Genomic DNA, 25,554 nt, shown 5'->3' with positions numbered 1-25,554 from the left:
TTCCTCAGTTATATAGTTGTATAACTAAGTTATTAAATCATTGTTTAATTTTTTTTTTTAATTCAATTATGGAATTATTGTTTGTAGTTTTTGTTATACATTCTTAGTCAACAGAATCAATTTAAATGTATAAAAACCTTGAATATATATCGCAACGTTTTTTTTATATTTCTGTTTTTTTGCGTCTAATCTAGAAATTACTATTATTTACTCGATAAAAGCGTAGGAAAATTTATTAATGACTGTTGTAATTATTTATTAAGTTTGAATTTTTTTTTAAATTTAAATTTCGCGCCATTTCTATAAAACTATGGGATTCACCTAAAACATTTCAACGCGAAATTTAAACCAAGTAAAATAATTTTTTATTTAAATATATATGTAAATATATATTTGTAGGTTACTCATATAAAATTTTTAATATTTTTAAATAATAAAAAAAAGTTAATTAAATAACTTAATTTTTTTTTTTTTATATAGCGAATTATAAAAGTACTTGCTTGTTATAAATGCAAATAAATTACGAATGAGCTTTATTATACTGTTTTTATGGTTAAATAATGTATTATTATATATATTACATAAAAAATAATGTCAAGTACACATAATACAGTTGAATATTACGCGAAAAAAAAAAAAATAAATAAAAGTTAAATTCTTTTTTTTTTTTATTTTTGCAAATGATACTTTCTAATATTTATATAATTAATAATAAATAAAATTCATATATATTTAATTTTCTTTAAATAAAATATATAAGAAAATTTATTAATCAATAATTATTAAAAAAAAATTCTTATGTAAATAAATAAAATATTTTACGTATTTTAAATAAGAAAAATAATCAAATAAGATAATCTTAAATAAATATAATAATTTATTAATAATTATATTGAATGAGAAAAAAAATATAACAATTAATTTAAAAGACAAAAACGTTGTAAAATAAAGTCTCCATAAAGTCTCAGAAAGAAAAATAAAATTTATAAGATCAACAAACTTATCTTTAGTATTCCGAAGCACGTAAATGTGAAAAAAATTATATTATGATTCTTATCATTTTTCAAGATCCTCACGTACTTATCAATTAAATTCACATGACCATAATCTCAAGAACAAAACATAATTATTTTATTATTCATTTTTTTTTTCCGTAAGTAAATAGGACATTCGTAATTAATTGTTAATTATAACAGTAATTATTTAGTAAAAAAAATATAATTGACACTTAAATTGAACGTTGAACTAAACGCTGTAGAGGAACAATTTGATTAAGGTCAATAATTTATAGAAGATTAAAGAAATAAATTTTAGATCACGATAATTCGAACAAATGATTTTTTTATTGGCAACTAAATAAAAAAATTTTTTTTTTTTTTTCATATATTTACTGTGTTTACGATATACATTTAGTTATTCAAATATAATCCATGGGATAAAGGGGGTCAGGGATAGAAAACGATAATAACATTAAATGATCCTGTCATTGTCGATAGGTCGTTAACGTTACTACTAATTACACTTTCTATAACTACAATAATCTAAAGAAAAAAAATTATTGAAGATAAAATTTATCGGCTTGTAGTAAATATTTACTTGAGTTATTGAGAAAAATTAAATTACAAGAAAAACTAAAATTTTGCGAAACTACAGTTTCAAATTTTAAAATATTTTTTCTTATTTTTACAAATGACAAAACTGGATAATTATAATTAAATATTTTTCTAGCGTTATTTATAGGAAAATTTAAAAATTTTTGAATTATTCTATTTTATATAAAATACTCTAGTGTGTTTATAAATCGCTTGTAAACTCGAAATTACAAAAAAATTTTTTTAAAAAATTTATTATCATTTTAAGAGGACTTGAATGCTACCAGAACAAAAAATAGTAGTTCCGATAACTAAGGTACAATTAACTAAATAGATTACGTAATCTTATACTTGGATAGTTACATTTACTATGAAAGATCAGTAGTAAAGACTAAGAAACCTTTTGATACTTGGACAACATAAATATAATAACAATGATAGGAACTATAGAGTTACTACACGGAGAGAAAATTATGGTAACTGTTCCTAGTACGTTTATGAAATATCATCCCATACCGTTATAGTAATGATTACTTGGGATTATGGGATATAGACCCATACTTTCTGGGAAAAGTTTCCATAAGTATGGGAACAATTCCTATGATTATGGTAACAGTTTCCATATCGCATGTGAAAGAATCATGGTAATAATTATCATACCCAGGAATAGTTCCCATAAGCAAATAGTAACCAATCCTATAACCACATTGTAATGGTTCCTAAGTGTATATGGGAATAAGCTCTATATATTATGGTAATGATTACTATAATATCATGGTAACCATTACCATAGTATTGTAGTAACCACTACCATAATATTATGGTAACCATTATCATAGTTACATGGTAACGATTACCATGATTCCATAGGAACTATTCCGATACCTTATGGAAATTATACCCATAATTATATGAATGATTACCATAATATATATGGGTGTCGTTTCTATAATCAACATTTGAAAAAAACCGGTTACCATGTAGTATGGGAACCATTCCCATAATATATTGTAACTGTTACCATAATTTTCTCTCCGTGTAGTACTAGTATCAGAGCTACTTGCCACAACAATTTTTTTGTAGTCTATATTATTTGTGAATAGTTACAACTACCTAAACCAAGTCCTAAGTATCAAACTGACTTGTCCTCTAACTAGATGATTTGATTTTTTTTCTCTGAGTGCTTTAAATTATGTTAATTGTAATTTTGTATTTAAGAAGTCTATCATTAATTAACAATTTGAAACTGAATATTTGACATGTAATTCAATAAGACGTCGACTTAAAATTAATCATGTATTTAAATTAAATAAAAAAATTACGGAAATAAATTTTTAATGTGATTTTGATGATACTGTTAGCCGACGTCCAATAATTTTTGGTTTTTTTTAACAAAAAATTATTTTAAAAAAAATATTTGAAAAAATTGCACCTATAGTTTATTAAATTTCCTACATGTGCATATTTTTATTTTTATTTTTTTTTTACATTAAGTCGTTGAAACAAAAATTCGAAAATTTTTTACTGTCTGCTAACTTCAGTATCAATGATTTTCATAATTTAATAATAAGAAAATTTTGATTTATATATATTTTATAATAATAAATATTAAGATTTTATTTTTCCTCTTATTTGTAAATACAAAATATTTTGAAATTTTTTATTTATTAATAATAATAATAATAATAATAATAATAATAATTATATTTAAGTAATGCAAGCAAGAATGTCGATAAATAAGATAACAAAATATATAAAAATAATATACAGGTAAATAGAGTGTGGGGATAGTTGATAATTGTAAGGTCGGTGGGAGGTGAATGAAATTTAAAATGACCAAGATTTAAGTGCCAGTTTGAAATGTCAGTTTCACGCGGGCTTTTGCGTTGACTAGTTCATACTCAACGCTCTTCAATTCGTTTATTGAACAAATCAAATTAATAATTTATTATTTAAATTATATATATAACTAATAATTAATTATATTTTTGTAAATTTATATTATTCCATTATCGTGAATGTATGTAACAATTGAAAGTTCCGAAATAAATATAAAGAGAATGAGCAATGTTTTAAAAATAATCAATAACGATCCAAAATCGTAGTAATGAAAGAAAAAGTATAATTTTTTTTTTTTTTTTTTTTTTTTGAAGTGTTTTTAATTTACTTTGGATTTTGTTTTTCAATTTGCATGTAAGTTAATTAATTGTTAATTATTATTACTGGAATATAAATTAAATTAAGTGAAATTTTAAGAGAAATTTGTATTCAAATTTTTTTTATGTGCAAACTTTCAGTGTTTTTTTTTTTTTCACCTTGTTACGGTATCGGAATAATAAGTCAAACTATTATCGAATATTTAAACTGTCATACGATGTAAATAATGTTTCTGTAGTTATTTTTAATTGTTAAAGTTACGCATTACTTAAACATACGTGTTACGTGAAACTTCGTACGTGAATTGAATTATTTTATCCAGGAATATTTTGGAAAAAATAATTAAGTAAGAGAGAGGCAAAATTGTAAGCTAAAATTACTTGAAGTAAAATGTGACCGGCAATTTTTTTTTTAAATATTAAAAAAGGTGATGTAGATATGGTGCGATATGAGCCACTAAAAGTTTTGTATAAAAAAAATTTTCAATTTGTAATTTTTATTAAAATTAAAATTTTTAATTTTTTACGCGCGCTAATTTTGATTTTTTTTTACTGGGACATATTTATATCAAATTTTAAAGGGTCGATTTCGCTCTCTCCTTTTACTGTACACAGAAAAAAAAAATTTCTTGGCCCAAAAATATTTTTCTGTTTTTTTTTTTAAATTTTCGCGCCACGGAATTTTTTTTTCTGGGTATTTAAAATTTGAAAAAAAATTGAAATTTTGATTTGTTATAAAAATTAATATCTACTGGCATTTAAATTTTCTAAATTTTAGGTTGTCTGATAAATTTTTGAAAAAGATGTCAAAAAAATAAATTGATATAAATAATCAGTGTATTAATTAATTAAAAATTTTAATTGACCAATAAAATGTAATTGCGATATTTATTAGGTTTTGAAAATAATTAACGAACATATTACCATTTATTACTTACATTTATCGTGTCTGGCTATGATTTATGTACGTAGATAAAATTAAAAGGTCAGTCTACATTAGTCATAAATATAAAAATCAAATAATCAATTTTACTTTTGATCTTTAATTGCAAAAAAAAATTAAATTCGTAATTATATTTTTATTTTTATTTACCATCCAGATAACTCGTCTCACAATTTCATAACGTGATATTTATTCCCATTTATTAATAATTTAAATTTTTTATTAATATTTCAGCCTTAATACAATTATTGATATTTATAATTAAAAAAATATAATTACTGCGGACACTAAAGTTATGACAAATTTTAATGGTGAGTTCAAAATACATTTATGTTTTTTTTTTTTATATTAAAAAATTTTTCTTCATTATTTTACCGTGATATAGATATCAGTTTGTGATTTCTGATAATCATATGTCTATTTACTTTTTTTATTATTATTATTATAACTTGTGTAGTAAAGATACACAATACCTGGGAGTTACTTTCGCTAGTGTAATTCAGTATTATCCAGAATCATCGAGATTTATCATATAAATATCATCTATGTCAAGGTTAAATAGTCAGTCAAGGGTGAAAATTCATATCAATTATTTTTAATTAGTTTTTTTTTTCTTAAGTAAATGATTAAAAATATTTATCATCTTTTCAAGTTTTCTTGTCTCCAGATGTATATATATATATATATATATATATATATATGTAGGGAAGGCAGGCAGTAAATAAAGAGATTTGTAATAAAGTAAAAGATCCAAAACCCAATTAGGACCATTAGTCGCTGACTTTAACCGACTTATGGGTTTTCATAGTTTTTATAGAAAAAAAATTTCAAGTAAAAAAATGATGATTGATAAATAATTATTCATGAATCTATATATATTATAATATGACTTATCAAAGTATTTTATAATTTATTACAAATTTAAATTAAGCGGGTGTTTTCAAAATCGCGCAAAGCCGGCCATTTTTTACGTTAACGCTCATTCGTTAGATTAAATTTAGGTTACGTTAAACTCTTTGATAATTGTTATAATTATATGTAATTCAATATATATTTTAAATTTGTGAAAATTACATAAAGTGATATATTTTATAAATTATTATCCAAATTAATAAACTTATGACAGTTCAATTGATATTGGCTTTGAGCGAGTATGGGCCATATGTTGATCGAGAGATGGCGCATGACAACTTTTAGTGAGCGACTATGGTGCACTCACGAGCTTATTTTATAAATTAATAATAATTAATCATCAACATTATTCTTAAAATTATAATTATATTATAATATTTGAAACTACAAAAAATAACCTAAAAATGAAAATGATTTTTTATTTCATTTAGCAATTTATATTGAGTGGTTTAATCTTACTCCGATGAAAAGTGAGCCGGTAATGGGTCTTTTACCGTACTGTTAATTAATATAGATACTCAAAACTGTACAAAGATTTATAAATATAATGATTAAAAATAATATTTCATAAAAAATATTTTTTAATAAATTTTGTGAAGTGCTCGGTTTTTCCCACTTGGTCTTATTTGCTCCCCCCCCTCCATATATATATATATATATATATATATATATATATATATACATATATATATATTGTGATTGAAATCACGTGAGTTATAATTCATATTTGATAACAAATAACACAATTAGTATTTCCAAATTACAAAATCCGACAGTAGGTTATTGTAAATGTCATATATTTATATGTATTTTTTGTGCCTCAGGTTAGTTAATGTACTATTAAATGAATGACTTACTTACTTCTAAAACTATTGGGAATAATTGTTTTGATTATTCATTATCTTAGTGATGAAATAGTAATTTATTATTTAGATTTGATCTATCGAAGTAAAAGTATAGAAATTTATTTAGGTGAACACTAATAACAACATATATGTTCAAAAGTTTTGACAAGTAGTCAAGAACTAATGAGTTTGTTGACTAGTGTAGATCATGAAAAATTATGTCTGAGCAAATAAAAAGTAAGAAAAGTGAAGGAAAAAATTTTTCTTACTGAGCATAATCAAAACTTTCTCTATATTTTTGGAAGACTTCTGTAAAACCGAAAATATTTTCAGGATTTCGCTTTTGAGATGGATTTTTAATCGATCGAGTTTAAAAAATTTCCCGAAAATTTTCATTATTTTAAACCTTGAAATTCAATTTTCCAAAATTTCTTTCTACTCGCGTCCTCTAAATGGAAATTTTTTTTTTTTTATAACAAAAATAACGAAAGATTTTTTTTCTAGGGCTAAAAAATGATAAGCAACAAAATGTGGAGTGGCAAAAAATACGAACAAAACATGATACAGAAGAACTAGTGAGTATTCTTTAAACAATAATTTATCTCGCGTAACAATTCAAAAAATGAATACTAATTTTTGTCAAAAAATTTATTTCAGCAAATTTGCGGATTTGAAAAAAGTTATCTAAATAGTATCTTAACATATTTTTCATACATATTGTCATTAGGATGGGTCCGACTTTTTTTCCACTGGTATCCTCGTTTACATTTGTACGCAACCCACAAAAAATGCCCGTTAATTCGCGCCACGAAACTTTTGATAATCGTAAGTCAAAATTTCTCCTAAAAAAAATTTATTTTTAAATTTTCTCTGTAAATAACTTTTTCTATGTCAATGTACAGGATGATTATCAGGGAGTCTACAAGTCATACTTCGTCAAGGATGTGAAACTAATAGGGACAAAAAATTTGAAGTAATTATATTAATTTAATTCGCAAATTAAAATTATATTTTATGATGTGAAATCAACTTTATTGTATTAATTACTAGTATTGCATAAATAAATTAATCCGCAATGACATTAGTGTCACGTGTTTGAATGCGTACTCACATTGAAAGTACTATTTATTTTTTTAACTTCAGATCAAGTGGACACTTGAAAGTTCTCGGCGACATTGACGTTGATTTATTGAACAGTATTGAAGGTAAAAGTTTGAGTATTAATTTAGACAATGGGACTAAACGAGAGGTGCCGGAATATCGCGCATTTTGGTTTAAAAAACAATGTTACATATGGGACGAGACTCGCGATGAGTTCTCTGGGTTAATTGGCTTAGATAGATATGTCTCATGTCCGGAACTTCATCTTGGTCAAAACAAAGGTCTTTCGAAAGAAGATCAACTGTTGAGGTGATTTTGATAAGACATTTATTTTATTTGAAAATTTTCAAATACTACTATATATGAACATATGTATCAGATATATGATTAAACATGATTTTTTATGTTCATATATGATCATAATTAAGTTTTTTTCCCAGATATTTATTGTCATAAATTTTATCAGATATGATCATATATGATGAGATATGGGTAATTACTTAATCTGATCATATATGATCATATCTGATATCATGTGTGACAATAAATGTCTAAGAAACAATACTCAGATATGATCAGAAATGAAAAATTACTTTATCTGATCATATATGATCACACCTGAGTTTTTTTCTCAGATATTTATTGTCATAAATTTTATCAGATATGATCATATATGATGAGATATGGGTAATTACTTAATCTGATCATATACGATCATATCTGATATCATGTGTGACAATAAATGTCTAAGAAACAATACTCAGATATGATCAGAAATGAAAAATTACGTTATCTGATCATATATGATCATATCTGATAGAATTTATGACAATAAAAACCTACGAAAAAATACTCAGTTATGATCAGATATGGATAATTTCTTAATCTGATCATATCTGATATCATGTATGACAATAACTGTCTAGGAAAAAATCTTCAGATATGGTTAATTACTTTATCTGATCATATATGATTATATCTGATACCATTTATGACAAATGTTTTAGAAAAAATACTCAGATATGATTAGATCTGAAAAATTACTTCATATGATCATTTATGCTCGTATATGACTTTTAACTTGATCAGATATAGTCATATATATTTATGTGTGTTCAAATGCGTTCATATTTGGCTAATTATGATTTCAAATTGATCAGATATTATCATATATGTTCGTGTGTGATCAGATACGGCTATTTATATATCTGATCATATATGATTAATTTTTCCAGGCATATATGATCATACATAATATCAGATATAGTCATATAAATTTATATCTGATCATATATGAACATACATGATCATATCTGAGGATTTTTTTCAGAATATTGAAAATAATCGACTATAAATAGAATAATAAAAATTTTTCAGGCGAATTGTGTATGGAAATAATGAAATAATAGTACCAGTACAAAGTATCCTTGTACTATTTCTACTGGAATTTTTAAATCCTTTTTATATATTTCAAGTTTTTACAATATGCGTTTGGTTTGCGGATGGTTATTATTATTACACCGGTGCTATTATTCTCATGTCAGTATTCAGTATTACCAGTACAATTATACAAACTCGCCGAGTATGTATTAAATATTTATATATACCGCAATTATAAATAAATTTCACTAATTAAAAAAAATAATATTTTTTATAAGAATCAAAAAAATCTTCGTGGCACAGTAGCTTCCATGGACATGGTGCGCGTAAAAAGAAGCTCTGGGGAATTCGAAAGTATATCTAGTTCCGAATTAGTTCCTGGGGACATAATTGAACTACCAAGGCATCAAGGGACTGTTATGTGCGATGCTGTCCTACTTACTGGGCACTGTATCGTCAACGAATCCATGCTCACAGGTATTTTTTTTTTCAATCCATAAATAAAGTATGATACATTTTAAATTATTTATTTTTCGCCATCAGGAGAGTCTGTGCCTGTTACGAAAACACCATTAACACCCAGACCAGTGCTCTATGACTCTAAAGAATGTTCGCAGCATACACTTTACAGTGGAACGATGATCATTCAAACCAGGTAATTTAACCTTTCTTCACAGTTTTTAAAAATACGACCCCAATAATTGCTTCGGTAACCAATTTTTGAATTTATATCCAAAAGTTGTTACCAAAAAATCAATATTCTAGCTAAACTAATAAAGATATCACAAAAATGTATAGAGACACTTTGGTAGCTTATTAAATTCTCTACAAATAATGTACTATTACTTTTTTACGTACGTCGAATTTTTCCGACGTAATTGCAACTTTTAGTAAAAAAAATAATTTATTCAAACTCTCGAGTTGGATGATCAATTATTTATTTTCTCTATAACTTCGTTGTTATTAGAAATACGATAATAAGTCTAAGGACTTTTTTTGTAGGAAATTAAATTTCCTACAATTTTTGTTTGAAACATTTTTTTCTAAAATGTATAGTTTCGTTACAAATTTCATTTTAAAGTGAATTAATCCTTTATTTAATTTTTTTTCCCGTTTAAATTTTGATAAAATGAAAATAATAATAATTATTATTTTATCAGATATTATGGTGATGGTCCAGTATTAGCAAGAGTTATCAGAACTGGATTACAAACAAATCGCGGTGCTCTAGTAGCTGCTATTTTATATCCACCACCGGCAGATTTCAAATTTGATCAGGACTCATATAAATTTATTGGAATACTTGCAATTATTGCACTACTAGGATTTATTTATACTGTAATTTCAAAGGTAAAGCGTAAGATGAAATTTCAAGCCCACAATTGATAATATTAACAATAATTTCTAAAAAATTTATTTAAGGCATCACGTGGAATTACTACCAGTGAAATAGTGATCGATGCACTTGACATAATAACAATAGTAATTTCACCTGCTTTACCAGCTGCAATGACGGTTGGGAAATTGTATGCACAGACGCGGTTAAAAAAGGCGCAAATTTATTGTATAAACAGCCGTGTAATTAATGTGTCTGGTAGTATTAATTGTATTTGTTTCGATAAGGTATTCTTTGTTGTGTATTATGATTTATTAACAAATATTAAAATTGTTTATATTTTTTAATCTTTCATTTGTAATTGATATAAAAAAAAACTGTGGTTTGTTTACAGACCGGTACATTGACAGAAGATGGCCTCGATATGTGGGGAGCAGTTCCATGTAGCAATGGCGTTATGCAGAGTCCTGAGAAAGACATAAAAAAATTGCAAAATCATCCTATTTTTCAGGGAATGTTGGTCAGTCATAGTCTTACTCTCATTGATAATGAACTATGCGGCGATCCATTAGATGTTAAGGTAAAATATAAGTGGAATTATCTGTTTACACTCAAAAATATGCAGATTCTATCATATATGATCATATGTAACCAAACATTGTTATATATGATCATATGTGACCATATCTTGCCATATATGATCATATGTAACCATACATTGTCGTATATTATCATATATGATCATATGTGGCCAAACATTGTTGTATATATCATATGTGCTCATACATTATCAAATATGATCATATGTGACCATATTTTGTCATATATGATCATATGTAACCATACATTGTCGTATATTATCACATGTGCTCATACATTATCAAATATGATCATATGTGGCCATATATTATCATATATGATCATATGTAGCCAAAAATTACTATATATGATCATATGTGGCCATACATTGACCTATATGAGCATATGTGACCATACAGTGTCATATATGATCATATATGGTCGTATATGACACCATAAATTGTCATATGTGAACAAACATTGCCATATATATATATAGCCATATGTAGATATATATGATCATATGTAACTATATCTGGTTATGTATAGTCCTATATGATCATATCTGGTCATGTATATTATAAAAATCTTAAGTATGATATATAGGCATGATCTTACTAGTCATATATAATTATATGTGATATTAGATATGATCAGAGTTTAATTCATGCTTAATTATATATGATCATATATGGTAATAAATGATCAGGTTTAAACTTATATATGACCATATCTGATTATAAATGACCATTTATGATCAGGCATGTATATAATCATGTCTTACTACTTTTTTTACATAAAATAATTTGAATTCCTTTCAATAGATGTTTGAAAGCACTGGCTGGATATTAGAAGAGCCAGAAATATCTGACACGAGTAAATACGATCTTTTGGCACCAACAGTAGTAAAACCTTCGGATAAAAATTCCATGATGACGGGAAACATGAATGAAATATCTGAGATCGGTATAATAGAGCAGTATCAATTTTCAAGTTCGCTTCAGCGCATGTCAGTAATAGTCCGCGTATTGGGATCTGATCATTTCGAATCTTATACCAAGGGTTCGCCAGAAGTTATTCTGAGTCTGAGTAACCCCGAAACTATACCACAAAATATAATGACATTAATGCAAGAGTATACTGAGCAAGGCTACCGCGTCATTGCCATCGGCAAAAATATTATCGCAAGCAGTTATACGAAAATCCATAAAATGCATCGGGACCAAATTGAGAGAAATTTGGAATTCCTGGGTCTGGTTATTCTGGAAAACCGGTTGAAGGAACCAACCATCCAGGTCATTGAGGAGTTACGTGAAGCGAACATTAACGTCCTGATGATTACCGGTGATAATATACAAACGGCTGTTAGTGTCGCCAGGGAATGCAAGATATTGGCCAAAGATGAGACAGTAATCGGTGTCACTGTTGTCCCACCACCTAGTGACGAAAAAATATTGCCCAAGATCTTTTACAACGTCCAAGGCAAGCCAGCGAAGATAATAAACAATAAGTTGTCTCTGGATATCATCGAACGGGGCATGGACGTAATTAACTACCGGTTTGCACTAACCGGACAAACTTGGCAATTATTGCGGGAATATTATCCAGAATTGGTTCCTAAAATTTGTGTACGAGGTGCCGTGTTTGCTCGAATGACCAGTGATCAGAAACAGCAGTTAGTTACTGAGTTGATGCAACTAGGATATTATGTTGGTACGTTCATAAACAGTTAGCAATTACTCTTGTTGCCACATTACAATGAATTTATTGCTAAATATTATTTTTTTTTGTCAATAGCTATGTGTGGTGATGGCGCCAATGATTGTGGCGCCCTCCGTGCTGCGCACGTCGGGGTTTCTTTATCAGAAGCAGAATCCAGGTATCAAAAATCACTAGAACTTTCTTAAAATTATCACTATTTTTGTATAATAAAACCAAATGTCATTTTAACCAAATGTATAATAGAACCATATATGAATAGGGTCGTATATGAGTTTAAACCTGGTCATGCGTGACCAGGCTTGACCATGTGGTCAGATATGGTCAAGCTTGGTCACATATGATCATGTCTAGCAATACATGAAATCTAAACTGGCCACATATGATCATATATGATCAAAAATGATAGAAAACATGTTCATGTGATCAGATGTGATCAAGCTTGATGTCCCATAACCATGTCTAGAAATACATGAGATCAAGACTAGTCATATATGATCAGATATGACCATACATGATCATATATGATAGAAAAAATGTTCATGTGATCAGATATGGTCAAGCTTGACCATTTATGATCATATCTAGCAATCCATGATATCAAAACTTGTCACATATGATCATATATGACCATATATAATTATAAATGGTACGAAACATATTCATATGATCAGATATGACCAAAATTGATCACTTATGACCATGTTCAGCAATACATGATAGCAAAACTTGTCACATATGATCATATATGACCACATATGATCATATATGACCATAAATGATTCAAAACATATTCATGTGATCAGATATATTATTACTGATCATATATGGCTTTGAGTCTGATCATATGTGATCATATATACTCATATATGGTCATACGGGGTCTTATATATTACACATGATCATATAACCAACTTAAAAAATTTTCTCCGCATTTTAAATAAAAATTAATTTTTGTTGCAGTGTCGCAAGTCCTTTTACTTCACGAATACCCGACATTACATGCGTTCCAAAAGTAATACGTCAAGGACGCGCAGCACTAGTGACATCCTTCGGAATATTCAAATTCATGGTTACTTACTCCCTAACCGAATTTATATCAGCATTTATCCTCTACTCAATCGACTCAAACTTGTCAGATTTTCAATTCCTCTTCATTGACATATTTCTTATCGTTAATTTCGCATTTTTCTTCGGTAAAACTAAAGCTTACGAAGGAAAACTCGCTAAGAAACCTCCAATGACAAGTTTGCTGAGTTTCACTCCACTGTTTTCTCTGACCCTCCACATGACTGTCATGCTCTTGTTCCAACTCAGTGTCTACTACTGGGTAAAACAGTTCGACTGGTACTCGGCCCCTCAATTTCGAGGCCTACACGATTACTATTCCTTCGAAAATTACTCAGTATTCACCATTTCCATGTTTCAATACATAACTGTAGCTCTTATATTCTCACATGGAAAGCCCTACCGACGAGCCGTCTACACAAATAACTTATTTATCATTTCGATACTGATATCTACCTTAATATGTCTCTATATAACAGTGATGCCAGCAAATTGGGTCATTACAATACTGCAACTTAAAGTACCACCGAATTATCACTGGCCCTGTATTATTGTTACTCTGTCCATTGTCAATTTCGTTATTTGTTTCTTCATCGAAGCCGTTATTATTGAGTATTTGATTGAAGGAATCGTAAAGCCCCGGGTATATCGCCCAGAAAAGTCAAAAAAACGTTATCTAGGCATACAGTACGATTTGAAAAATCAGTCCGATTGGCCGAAAATAAACAGCGAGCTGCCCGTATTGCCCCTGACACCCAGTAACGACAAATTGAAAACAATAGCCGATGATTGTGATAATCAAGTCAACGCCGGTTTCGATAATTTGGCATTCGAAAATGAGGATATCAAGGAGACAACTAAATTCTAATTTAGTAAAATTTAAGTTGTAATAAATATTTTTATCAATTTTCAATATTAAGAAAAATAATTTAGATTTTAATGTAAGACAGAAAAGTGAAAAAAATATGTTATTTGAATATATGTTTAAGTTTTATTTGTATACGATAAAATAAATGTTGACTATTTGTAAAAAATTGCGTCATTTAACCCTAGTCTGCATTATCGAAGTCAGCAAACGGTTCACAATTTTTGGATTTTTTTTTCCACTGAATAAATTATGAAAAAAAAAAAAAAATATGCATACGTAAAAAATTTGAACAACTATAGGTGCAATTTTTCCAAATTTTTTTTTATTTACTGTTTTAAAAAAAAATTTTGAATCATTGGACGCCAGTTTTATATGATACTAGTCATCCGACGTCTAATAATTTTTGAATTGTTTTTTAAAACAGTAAATAACAAAAAAAAATTATTTCAAAAAATTGCATCCATAGCTTTTTAAATTTTCTACATGCGCAATTTTTTAACTTTTTTTTTTTTTTCGTAATTTATTTGGCGAAAACAAAAGTTAAAAAAATGTTAATCATTCTTCAATTTCTGAATCACGTTTATTTTAATGAAACTGAAATTACCCAACGTCAAATAATGTTTGGAATTTTAAATTTATTTTTCAATTAATATGAAACTTAAGGAACGGTATAGTTTAGATTTTTTATCTGAATAATTTTATTCAAATTTTCAACTCAAGAGAAATATACGTTATAAAAAATTTGGTGGCCCTGAAAAGGGCCGTTTTGTTTAATGATTTGGATGAGGAAATTTATTTGGAGCTGGTGTATTTGGTGACAGCTTTGGTTCCTTCACTGACGGCGTGCTTGGCCAATTCACCAGGAAGCAGAAGACGAACAGCAGTTTGAATCTCCCGGGAGGTGATGGTTGACCGCTTGTTGTAGTGCGCAAGTCTCGAAGCTTCAGCAGCGATACGCTCGAAGATGTCGTTGACAAAACTGTTCATGATGCTCATGGCCTTGCTGGAGACTCCAGTGTCAGGATGAACTTGTTTGAGCACTTTGTAAATGTAGATGGCGTAACTTTCCTTACGCTTCTTCTTGCGTCCTTTCTTATCATTCTTAGTGATGTTCTTCTGGGCTTTACCAGACTTCTTCATGGCTTTACCACTTACTTTAGGCGGCATGACGACGGAGCAATTGGTTGATTGTCAGAGAATAGTCAGACTGCCGAAAATATTTTTTCGCAGCAATAGCATGACTTATGAATCGGTACCTGCGAGGCCAATGAAATCGCGTAAAAGTAAGTGGAGGGGATAAATGTAATCTTATTGGCGCGCTGGTACCGACCGCTGAAAAATAATAACAATAGTAATAAAATTGGGATCTGCGAGCCAATGAGAACGCAGAAGTGGTGAAGGGAATAGAAACTCTTTCCGGATTGGGTCGCAGGTCCCGATGAAAAGTTCATAACACCCCTTTTTTCGGCGCCATGTTGTATTACAACGCAAGAGTTCGCTCTGTTCACTCGTGTCACATTTTCTAACTTCAAAACTCATCATCATGTCTGGTCGCGGTAAAGGAGGCAAAGTAAAGGGAAAGTCAAAGACCCGTTCAAGCCGTGCTGGACTCCAGTTCCCAGTCGGTCGTATCCATCGTATGTTGCGTAAAGGAAACTACGCAGAACGTGTTGGTGCTGGTGCTCCAGTCTACCTCGCAGCTGTCATGGAATATCTGGCCGCTGAAGTTCTCGAGTTGGCAGGCAACGCTGCTCGTGACAACAAGAAGACTCGTATTATCCCACGTCATCTTCAATTGGCCATCCGCAACGACGAAGAGTTGAACAAACTTCTCTCTGGAGTGACCATCGCTCAAGGTGGAGTCTTACCCAACATCCAAGCTGTCTTGTTGCCCAAGAAAACCGAAAAAAGCAGCTCTTAAATTTAACATCAATTTAAATAAAAAACAAAACGGCCCTTTTCAGGGCCACCAAATTTTTTAAAACGAAAGTTGCCTTCAAGTTTTATTTTCTCTATTAAATTAGTTGTCTATTTCTCTTAACAGCGACATCAATAATATTTTTATCATTTAAGTGATCCGTCATCTTTTTTCACTTAAAATTAAAAATGATCCATCTTAAATACATAATCAGTTTACTCAAATTTAATTTATTTTACAGTCTCCAATTACTGTTACTCCTCTTTTTCCTCAAACCATTCCTCATTCCCCAGCTAGGAAAACACCAGCAGTCAAAAAGTAAATATTCAATCCATCGTTATAAATATTTAAAAAAAAACGGTCCTTTTCAGGGCCATACAAATTTTTCGAAACGCAACAATACACTTCGAGATTATTTGAATAGTTTAAGATATCAATTGCCGACAACGTTCCTTCGTTGGATCCTTGTGGAAGGATTTATAAACACAATTTGTAAAAAATATTTTGAACATTACAATGTTATTTTTCCAACTTTCAAAAATTTTACTAATCTCTTTAAACAAAATTCCAAATTTTATTACCTTTCAAATCAAAAGTAAAAATAAATTTTGAATTCATTATCATTTATCAGTTAGCTGTAAGAGACAATTACAATTTAATTCCTACCATAAAATTCCACCCTTTTTATATATTTTCACCAAAACCATCTGAACTAAATTTATATCGAAAATGTTAGATAACGTTCGGAAAAAAATGAATCTGCTTTAAAAAATATAAAATGAAATTGCAAAGCACCCAATTATTATCGCTTGTAATTAGTAGAATATCGCGTGCCAAAAAGTAAAAGGGCGTATACCAATGTATAAGCCCTTTTACCTTTACAAAGGTAAAAGGGCGCATAAATTTTTTTTTCATCGCCGATTGATTAGTAAACATTTTCTATGCTTAAAAATCACATATTGTTTTCCCACAGGTAAAAGGGCGTATGTCTTTAATTATGCGCCCTTTTAGCTTTAGGAATTTGAAAATTTTGTGACCAAAAGGTAAAAGGGCGTATAAATTTTTTTTCTGAAAAATTTATTAAAAAGCTTAGCTGAAGTCTAAAAATAAAAAAAAAAAAAAAAAAAAAAAAAATGCTGCAAATTGTATGAATGTTATTTTATTTCACAGTTAATTATTAGAGTTTATAATAGTATTTTAAAATTCTTATACTAAATTGAAAAAAAAAAAAAAACAGAAATAACCGATTTATTTAGGTACGATTCCTATACCCTCTTCCTCCGTGTCTGTCGCACTTACTTTGGATTTTTTTTTTTTTTTTTTTCATATATTCTGATTCATGACGGATCCATAATCCAAAACACTGATTAAAGAAAAAGTCAATAAATTTTTATTTTTCATAGTCGTTATGAAAATTTTTTATTCAATTGAAAATTTGATATTTTCATTTTATTTTTTTTTTTTTCAGTTATTTTATTTTTAATAAAGTAAAAAGAAAAGTGTAAAAGGAGTGTTTTTTCATCTAACTTGTCTTTTGAAATTATTTGTCAGTATTTTGTATTAAAACTAGAATTTTTTTTTATGCGCCCTTTTACCTTTAGGCACTACTTTTCAAAAGGTAAAAGGGCGTATGTCTTGAGATACGTCCTTTCAGCTCAAGGATGCCCAAATTTTTTTTTTGCAGATCTTTGCGTTTCGAAAAATTTCAAAACTAATAGCAAAATAAATTTTTTTATACGTCCTTTCAGCATAATTCCCTACTAACCTGTAGCAATACGCCCTTTTACCTTTTGGCACGCGATATATTAAGTAATTCTCAATGTGTAACACCAGTATTTTCCGGGCCTTTGAAAAATCTCGGTATATTTATGCTATTGACGATCGCGAGTATCAACAATCTGCTATATATTGACCAATTTTTTAAATATAAACTAGAAATTTGAATAGCGCGCGCGTAAATTTCAACCAATACTGAATCGTGGCCCGTTTTTTGCGAATTTCGACCTTTGACTAACTTCAAGACTTTCATCTATTTTATAATATAGGATAAATGATTTATTAATATGGAGTTTAATTATTAAATACTGAAAGGTGAAAGAACATAATGTGATATATATCATGTATCAAAAGCCCGACATTTTATAAGGTTAGGATTTAGGACATGGATAATAATAATCAAATTGAGGATAGAGAATAATTTCAATTAAACTAGATTTATAGGGGATTTAATAAAACTTGATTGATTTGTTACGTATAAAAAATTTGGTGGCCCTGAAAAGGGCCGTTTGGTTTGATTGATATAAGCAGAGTCGAGTGATGAAATTAACCTCCAAAACCGTAAAGAGTACGGCCTTGACGTTTCAGAGCGTAGACAACGTCCATGGCGGTGACGGTCTTACGTTTCGCGTGCTCGGTGTAGGTGACTGCGTCACGGATGACGTTTTCAAGGAAGACCTTAAGAACTCCACGGGTTTCTTCGTAGATCAGACCGGAGATCCGCTTGACTCCACCACGACGAGCCAGACGACGGATCGCTGGTTTGGTGATTCCCTGGATGTTGTCACGAAGAACTTTACGATGACGCTTGGCTCCTCCTTTTCCCAATCCTTTTCCTCCTTTACCACGGCCAGTCATTGTCACGAATTTAAAGAACGGAGACGGTTACTCGACGAGAGTCAGAGAACTTATGAATTTGGAATTTAAAATAGCCGTATTTAAGCACTTTCTTACGATTTCCCTCTCCGCTCGATTCCAACGAAGCTGTCAAATTTTCTCCCACTTTTCGATTCGAACCAATCGCGGAGACGTTCGCTAAATTATTCCCCTCTACCGAAAACGAACGAATCAGAATGCGCCAAGCGGCAAGAGAGTTGACAAAAAGGCAAAAACTGGCGGAATTTTGTTAATTCGCCCGAATCTCTTGAACGTATCGTTACGTCAATTCTCTTTTATCTCGCCATGGCTCGTACTAAGCAAACTGCGCGTAAGTCGACCGGTGGAAAGGCTCCACGTAAACAACTGGCTACCAAGGCTGCTCGTAAGAGTGCGCCAGCAACCGGAGGAGTTAAGAAGCCTCATCGTTACCGTCCCGGCACAGTAGCTCTCCGTGAAATTCGTCGCTACCAGAAGAGCACGGAACTTCTCATCCGTAAGCTGCCATTCCAACGTCTGGTTCGTGAAATCGCTCAAGATTTCAAAACTGATCTGAGATTCCAGAGCTCAGCTGTGATGGCTCTCCAGGAAGCCAGCGAGGCCTACTTAGTTGGTCTCTTTGAAGACACCAACCTCTGTGCCATCCACGCCAAGCGTGTCACCATCATGCCCAAGGACATCCAGTTGGCTCGTCGTATCCGAGGAGAACGTGCTTAAGTTGCTTCAACATCTAAACATACAAAACCAAACGGCCCTTTTCAGGGCCATCAAATTTTTTATACAAAGAAAATTTCTCAAGTTCTCGCAATTTCTCTCCTCACCTATACCCTACCATTTAATTTTTTTTCCTCACTAATAGTATTTTTGTCTACCTTAGAAATAAATTTAACTAATATCCCATATATTTATCAATTTTGGTATTTATTACAACTTATTTTATTCTCTGACAGAACACTATCTGCCTCTAGAATCATTCACACTTTAAAATGTGTGAATTATCTTCACCATTTAGTGCTTTCTGGTTCGTTCGCAATTACCAACGTAATTTTTATCGACATTATATTCCATCGGTTAGCGCGAACCAATCACAGCTCAGCAAATATCGCCTTTACTCCTATGAATTTTTCCATTCGTTTGCAGATACCGACGCAGTCAAAATTCTTTTTTTTTTTTATCGGAACCTGCGACACCAAAGTCGAATATTTCTATTCATAAAAATTTTTATCTATGTCTGAAAATTATTTGCTTAAAATATTAATTTTTAACTTGAGATACGTGAATCATTCAAATTTTTAATTCCAATTCGAAAATTTTCAAAACTTAACACTCAGAGATAAAATTTGCGAAAAATTATCCCCACTTTGCAACATGGAAGCTTCTGATTAGATCGAATTAAGCCCCCTCTACCAAAAACCGACCAATCACGAAGAAGATGCAAACTATCACCTGATCGGCTCGCAGATACCGACGTTTCTAGCCGGAGCTAATCAGCGCGAATAACAGCAGTTCTGTGCTTCGGTCCATTCGCCAAGATTAGTTATAAATACACCTGCTAATTCTGCATAATTCGCATTTTCTGCTCAGCTGTCAAAGGGGTAAAATTATCCTTTGGCACTTTTAGCATCCTCAGAGTCCAATTCAAATAAATAAACTCATTAGAGCCACTTATAAAACTTAAACTCCGCGATTTTAATTTTCCGCTTATAATTTACACATTGCGAATTCGCTTTCAATCCTGCGACAAATTTTCTACAAACTAAAAATATTAGTTCGTTCACCGAACTCTTGCGAAATGGGTTTTTATGCCATAAAAATTTTATCATGTATCTTTTATGGTTGATAAAAAATTTATGATTTTTAAAGAAAAAAAAAAGTTATTACTTCTGATCAACCTAATAAATTTTTTTGGTTCTAACTAATGTAAACTTTTTTTTTCGTTAATTCTTTTAGCTTGTTTTGTTCATCGACTACGATAAGTAAATTTTTATTTCAAGGCTAACTAATATAAATTTTCTTTATTTATTTTTCAATTCTTTCAGCTAAATTGTATATCAAATATTATTTCTTATAAAATTTACTTGAAATGTATAATCGTAACGATAAAAACTTATTTAAATATTTTTATTTCAGGGCCAACTAATATTTATTTTTTTTTTTTTATTCTTTCAGTTAAATCTTATATTAAATAAATTATTGTTTATAAAATTGACTTAAAATTACACTTTTCAGCGCTTCATTGTATTGAAAAATACTTATTTAAATGTTTTCATTTCAGGGCAAACTAATATTTAATTTTTTTATTTTTTCAGCTAGATCTTCAACTAATTAAATTGTTACTTATAAAACTGACATCAAATGATAAATTTAAACTCCCCATTGTAATGATAAAAACTTACTCAATAATTTCTGTTTCAGGGCCAACTAATATTTATTTTTTTATTATTTTTTTTTTTAATTCTTTCAGTCAAATTTTAAACTAAATAAATTATTGCTTATAAAATTTATATTAAACGGCACTTTTCAGCACCTTGTTAAAACGTTGAAAACTTGTTTAAAAATTTCCATTTCAGGAATCAACTAACATGAATTGTTTTATTTTTTTTTTTAATTTTTTCAGTCAGGTCTTACATCAAATGAATTATTCTCAATATAATTGACGTCAAGTGGGACTTCAGCGCCTTATTATTACGACGAAGAGTTTTTCAATCAATCCAATTTCAAGGTGAACTGTCATAATTTTTTCTATTTTTATTTTTTGACTTTGATTTTAAGTAAATTATACAAAAAACAACCATACCCATACGTAAAACCATACCAAATTAAAACCAAACGGCTCTTTTCAGCGCCTGGCTCACATGGAGAAAGTTCTTGAGCTTTTGGGGTCCTGTTCATGCAGCCCCCCCCCCCCCCCAATTTTTTATACGTCTATTCCTTTCAAGTTTCAAATTATACTAAATAAGCAGTCATAAGAAATACAAAATTTTTTTTCCGTACAAATAACATAAAATTTTTTTCTTGCAGAGTATAATTCCCTTAAATAAAATTTCCCAATACCCATAAAACCCATCTTTAACTTTATCCTTTCCCATTGGACTCAACAAATTCATGAAACTTTTTTTTGTTGAATTTTACGGCAATTAGTAAAAAATTTTCTAACCTAGTCTGCAGAATTTTTATCTATCATCTCTGTACTCAAAGATAAATATATTTATAAACTAAAGTGTAAACTATAATTTAACGAATGTTAAAAAATTGTAATTCTTTGTCAGTCATTTAAAACAATGAAACATTTACTGCGAAAAAATATCGGAGCATTGATGTGAGTTAAATGTTACAGAACTTAAATTATCATCCACGAACGTAAATTATAGTGGCTCTAAAAAGAGCCATTTCCAACTCAAAGTGTAAAACTTCAGTATCCAATTATAAAAAATCTGTACATAGAAATAAAAAGAATTCCTGACGAAAGACATATTTCGTTTGAGATTTCCTCAAAATAACATGAAAACCAAATTATAAAGTCGTGATGACAACTTTTTTTTCACAACCCGGGATATTTTTCTACTACTTATTGGTTAGCCGATACCAACTCAGTCAATATTGTTATTATTTTGCGTTATAAATAATTACTTAAAGCTGTAAAACTATAAAACTTACACTCTTGTAAACATTAAACAGTCAATAAAAATACTTAGTTGGAATACTTATATTTGTTAAAATAAGAGACTAATGGTGAGGCAAAAATAAATATATGCACAACTCGAAATGTATAAAAATCATAATTTAGTAAATATTAAAATTTGTACTTGTTGTTTAGCCACTTACTAAATAAATATAAATATTGAAAGAGTATGGGAGCAAGGATTGAATTCTTAGGTGTAAACTTGAATTGTTTTTTACGTATGAAAAATTTGGTGGCCCTGAAAAGGGCCGTTTTTAACTTAAGTCAGAACTTAGGTATCTAATCAGAAAGTATCTTCACCTGTACCATGATATATACTACATCGCTGGCTTCATGTAATATGCCACAGAAGTCGTCTCTGCCACGTCGTCTGATGCAGTTGCCCAAGTGTATATAGTCATCGTAGGCCTTGAAAGGAGCAGACTGGTCGGTGAGGGTCGTCAGGTTACCGAGCAAGTCAAGGGCGAAACACTGGGCGGTGTATCTTGTCTTGAGGTCCTTGGACTTGGACGGTTGGATGCCCAACGAAAGCCAAAAGTTGTCTTCCCGGTCGTGGCTTAGCTCCATACGGAAACTCCATGTTTCCTGGATGTCTGTCCTCGGATACAGGGATGACTCTGCAACCTCCACAGCTCCTGAATCTGTCGTGTATAGCTTCGTGCTGATTTTAGTCAGCTTGAACGTGTGGCCAGTTGAATTAATGAAATTCATCTTGACGTGTGAAGTTAAAAACTTGAATATTTTGTGTGACGTACAAAGTAAGTTGTCGGTTGGAAATGACCTACGATGACTGTATGACCTCTAAGTAACCTCTGACCTTTACCATCTCCACGACTAAATTTCAACGTACTGCTTTCTTATTGGCTCGCAGGTACCGACACAGTGAATATTGTTGTTATTTTTCGTCGGTACGTGCGATCCAATAGAATTACCGAATCATCGATCCCTGAAATATTTGCATCAGACAAAATATTTAGCATTGCCATCGATGGAATATCAAAACTTAACAATATTAAAATATTCCGTTCGCATTTAGTTGATTTTTTAATAGTAGCTGGCTATTGGCTACTTCAACAATTTTACCACACTGTGAATGATATGAATAATTTTATTGATATATTTGTGAAATTTCAGGAGACTTTCGTCTGTTAGAGAGACTCAACTTTCCTTATGACAAGTACACAAAATAATTGTTTGAAAAAATCAAAAATTAATAATAGCTTTTCTATTAATAGCTTTTTCGTAATTTGTCACAAAAAAAAAAAAAAAAATAACATTCCGGTACCGGGAATCGAACCCGGGTCGCCTGGGTGAAAACCAGGAATGATAACCCCTACACTATACCGGAGAAGTTATGAGTATTGACAACATTGACTTAGTTGTTCTTATGAAAAGCCATAATGATTTGAATATAATTTCTATTTCAAACTAAAAAATTAAAAAAAAAAAAATACTGTGTAATTTAAAATTAGAAAATTTTTTGATTTTTGAATTTTCTTAACAGTTAATTTAAAACAATGATACGTATTTTATCTAGATAAATTTTAACATACTACTTAAAACAGTCAGTATTTCTCCGCGATGCTGTCAACAATTATATATATATATATATATATATATATATATATATATATATATATATATATATATATATATATAAATATATATATATATTAGGGTGATTCAAAAAATAACAAATTTTTTTTTCTTCTCACAAACAGGTTCAAAAGTTTCATTTAGATATAATAAGACGCCTGTGAAAATTAGAGATCTTAATATTAACATTAAGAGGTTCCTCAGTGCACTTTTCTATTTTCCATAAGAATAACATGGAAAAATTTTTTTTTGCATCTTCTGATTTTTATAACTAGCTAACGATGCACAGTACAAAGAATCAACAGATATATTTTTGTAGGGAATTGAATGCTCTACAAAAAAAGTCTCTTATCATTTTTTGATAAATCCACTTGTTCATAAGTTATTCGAGGTTGAAGTTGAATTTATAATAAATTTTGAGATCGTGTTACTTTTCCGGCGAAACTATCAAACTTATCACAAAATATTATAGGACCTTTTTTGTCGACATTTTTATTTTCTACAAATTATTACCTATAAAACTTTTTCGAATTCCGCATTGTTTTCTAGTTATTTTCATTTTACTCTCAAGCTCTTAAAAAAAATAATCATCTAATCGACTTTAAGCGCTTGAGATTAAAATGAAAATAACTAAATAATTTTTTTTTAACATAACTTAGTAACTCGAGCATAAAATGGTATCTTTTACATGCAATAGCATTTAAGAATAAACCAATAGTACTTTCAAGCTTGAAAATATATTCACACTAATGTTTTTGAGCTCCTTGAGCTGATACCAATCACTCGAGGCTTATGACGCTCAGCCACGGTAGCCGCCTAATTTTTTTTCATAACTTAAAATTTTCTAAATTCTATTACCGATAATTTTTTTTTAATTTTCAAAAGACTAAAATATTAGACTAATTAGTAAACTAATTTTTTTTTGTCCAGATCATTGCACCTGACCATCTAAGAATATCTCAGCAACCAAAAATTTGATGATACTTAAGATAGCCGACGTTGAATAATTTTTAGATTTTTTTTCTCAAAAATATGATTTATAAAAAAAATTTTTTTAAAAAATTGTGTCTATAGTTTATTCATTTTTCTACATATGTATATTTTTAGTTTTTTTTTTTAGCAATATATTTATTAAAAAAAAATTCGAAAGTTATTAATTAACTTAATAATTAATAATTTTTTTTCAACTGCAATTTATTTAATAAAG

General features: G+C 29.5%; 5 protein-coding genes and 1 non-coding gene across 7 annotated transcripts; 3 read left to right on the top strand and 3 right to left on the bottom strand.

The window, feature by feature from the left end:
* The first annotated feature begins 3,471 nt into the window (after positions 1 to 3,471).
* On the top strand, positions 3,472 to 14,640 carry LOC103580240 (polyamine-transporting ATPase 13A3). Of its 2 annotated transcripts, XM_014439787.2 has the most exons (15): positions 3,472 to 3,785; positions 4,926 to 5,002; positions 6,953 to 7,023; positions 7,106 to 7,273; positions 7,351 to 7,421; positions 7,592 to 7,858; positions 8,927 to 9,131; positions 9,208 to 9,406; positions 9,473 to 9,584; positions 10,090 to 10,279; positions 10,352 to 10,552; positions 10,660 to 10,845; positions 11,669 to 12,557; positions 12,642 to 12,723; positions 13,527 to 14,640. In XM_014439787.2, the coding sequence occupies exons 2-15, from the start codon at positions 4,987 to 4,989 to the stop codon at positions 14,497 to 14,499; spliced, it is 3,630 nt and encodes a 1,209-aa protein (XP_014295273.1). In that variant the 5' UTR covers positions 3,472 to 3,785; positions 4,926 to 4,986; the 3' UTR covers positions 14,500 to 14,640. The 2 variants fall into 2 exon arrangements, with proteins under 2 accessions (XP_014295273.1, XP_008560147.1); XM_008561925.3 differs by lacking the exons at positions 3,472 to 3,785; positions 4,926 to 5,002 and adding an exon at positions 6,452 to 6,685.
* A 474-nt stretch (positions 14,641 to 15,114) lies between these two features.
* Positions 15,115 to 15,688, bottom strand: LOC103580241 (histone H2B). Its single transcript, XM_008561927.1, has one exon. The coding sequence runs from the start codon at positions 15,664 to 15,666 to the stop codon at positions 15,292 to 15,294; it is 375 nt and encodes a 124-aa protein (XP_008560149.1). The 5' UTR covers positions 15,667 to 15,688; the 3' UTR covers positions 15,115 to 15,291.
* A 310-nt stretch (positions 15,689 to 15,998) lies between these two features.
* LOC103580242 (histone H2A) lies at positions 15,999 to 16,892 on the top strand. The gene has a single exon (XM_008561928.3). It carries the CDS (start codon positions 16,043 to 16,045, stop codon positions 16,418 to 16,420), a length of 378 nt encoding a protein of 125 aa, XP_008560150.2. The 5' UTR covers positions 15,999 to 16,042; the 3' UTR covers positions 16,421 to 16,892.
* A 1,656-nt stretch (positions 16,893 to 18,548) lies between these two features.
* LOC103580243 (histone H4) lies at positions 18,549 to 19,081 on the bottom strand. The gene has a single exon (XM_008561929.3). The coding sequence runs from the start codon at positions 19,049 to 19,051 to the stop codon at positions 18,740 to 18,742; it is 312 nt and encodes a 103-aa protein (XP_008560151.1). The 5' UTR covers positions 19,052 to 19,081; the 3' UTR covers positions 18,549 to 18,739.
* A 259-nt stretch (positions 19,082 to 19,340) lies between these two features.
* Positions 19,341 to 19,877, top strand: LOC103580244 (histone H3). The gene has a single exon (XM_008561930.3). It carries the CDS (start codon positions 19,376 to 19,378, stop codon positions 19,784 to 19,786), a length of 411 nt encoding a protein of 136 aa, XP_008560152.1. The 5' UTR covers positions 19,341 to 19,375; the 3' UTR covers positions 19,787 to 19,877.
* A 4,150-nt stretch (positions 19,878 to 24,027) lies between these two features.
* Positions 24,028 to 24,099, bottom strand: Trnae-uuc (transfer RNA glutamic acid (anticodon UUC)). The gene has a single exon. It is a non-coding gene; the product is annotated as a tRNA-Glu (tRNA).
* Between the last annotated feature and the right edge of the window lie 1,455 nt (positions 24,100 to 25,554).

Source organism: Microplitis demolitor, chromosome 2, assembly GCF_026212275.2.
Source record: "Microplitis demolitor isolate Queensland-Clemson2020A chromosome 2, iyMicDemo2.1a, whole genome shotgun sequence".
In the NCBI taxonomy this organism is placed as follows: Eukaryota; Metazoa; Arthropoda; class Insecta; order Hymenoptera; family Braconidae; genus Microplitis; species Microplitis demolitor.
The sequence above is the reverse complement of the archived record's forward strand: the minus strand, read 5'-3'. Positions and strand labels throughout refer to the sequence as shown.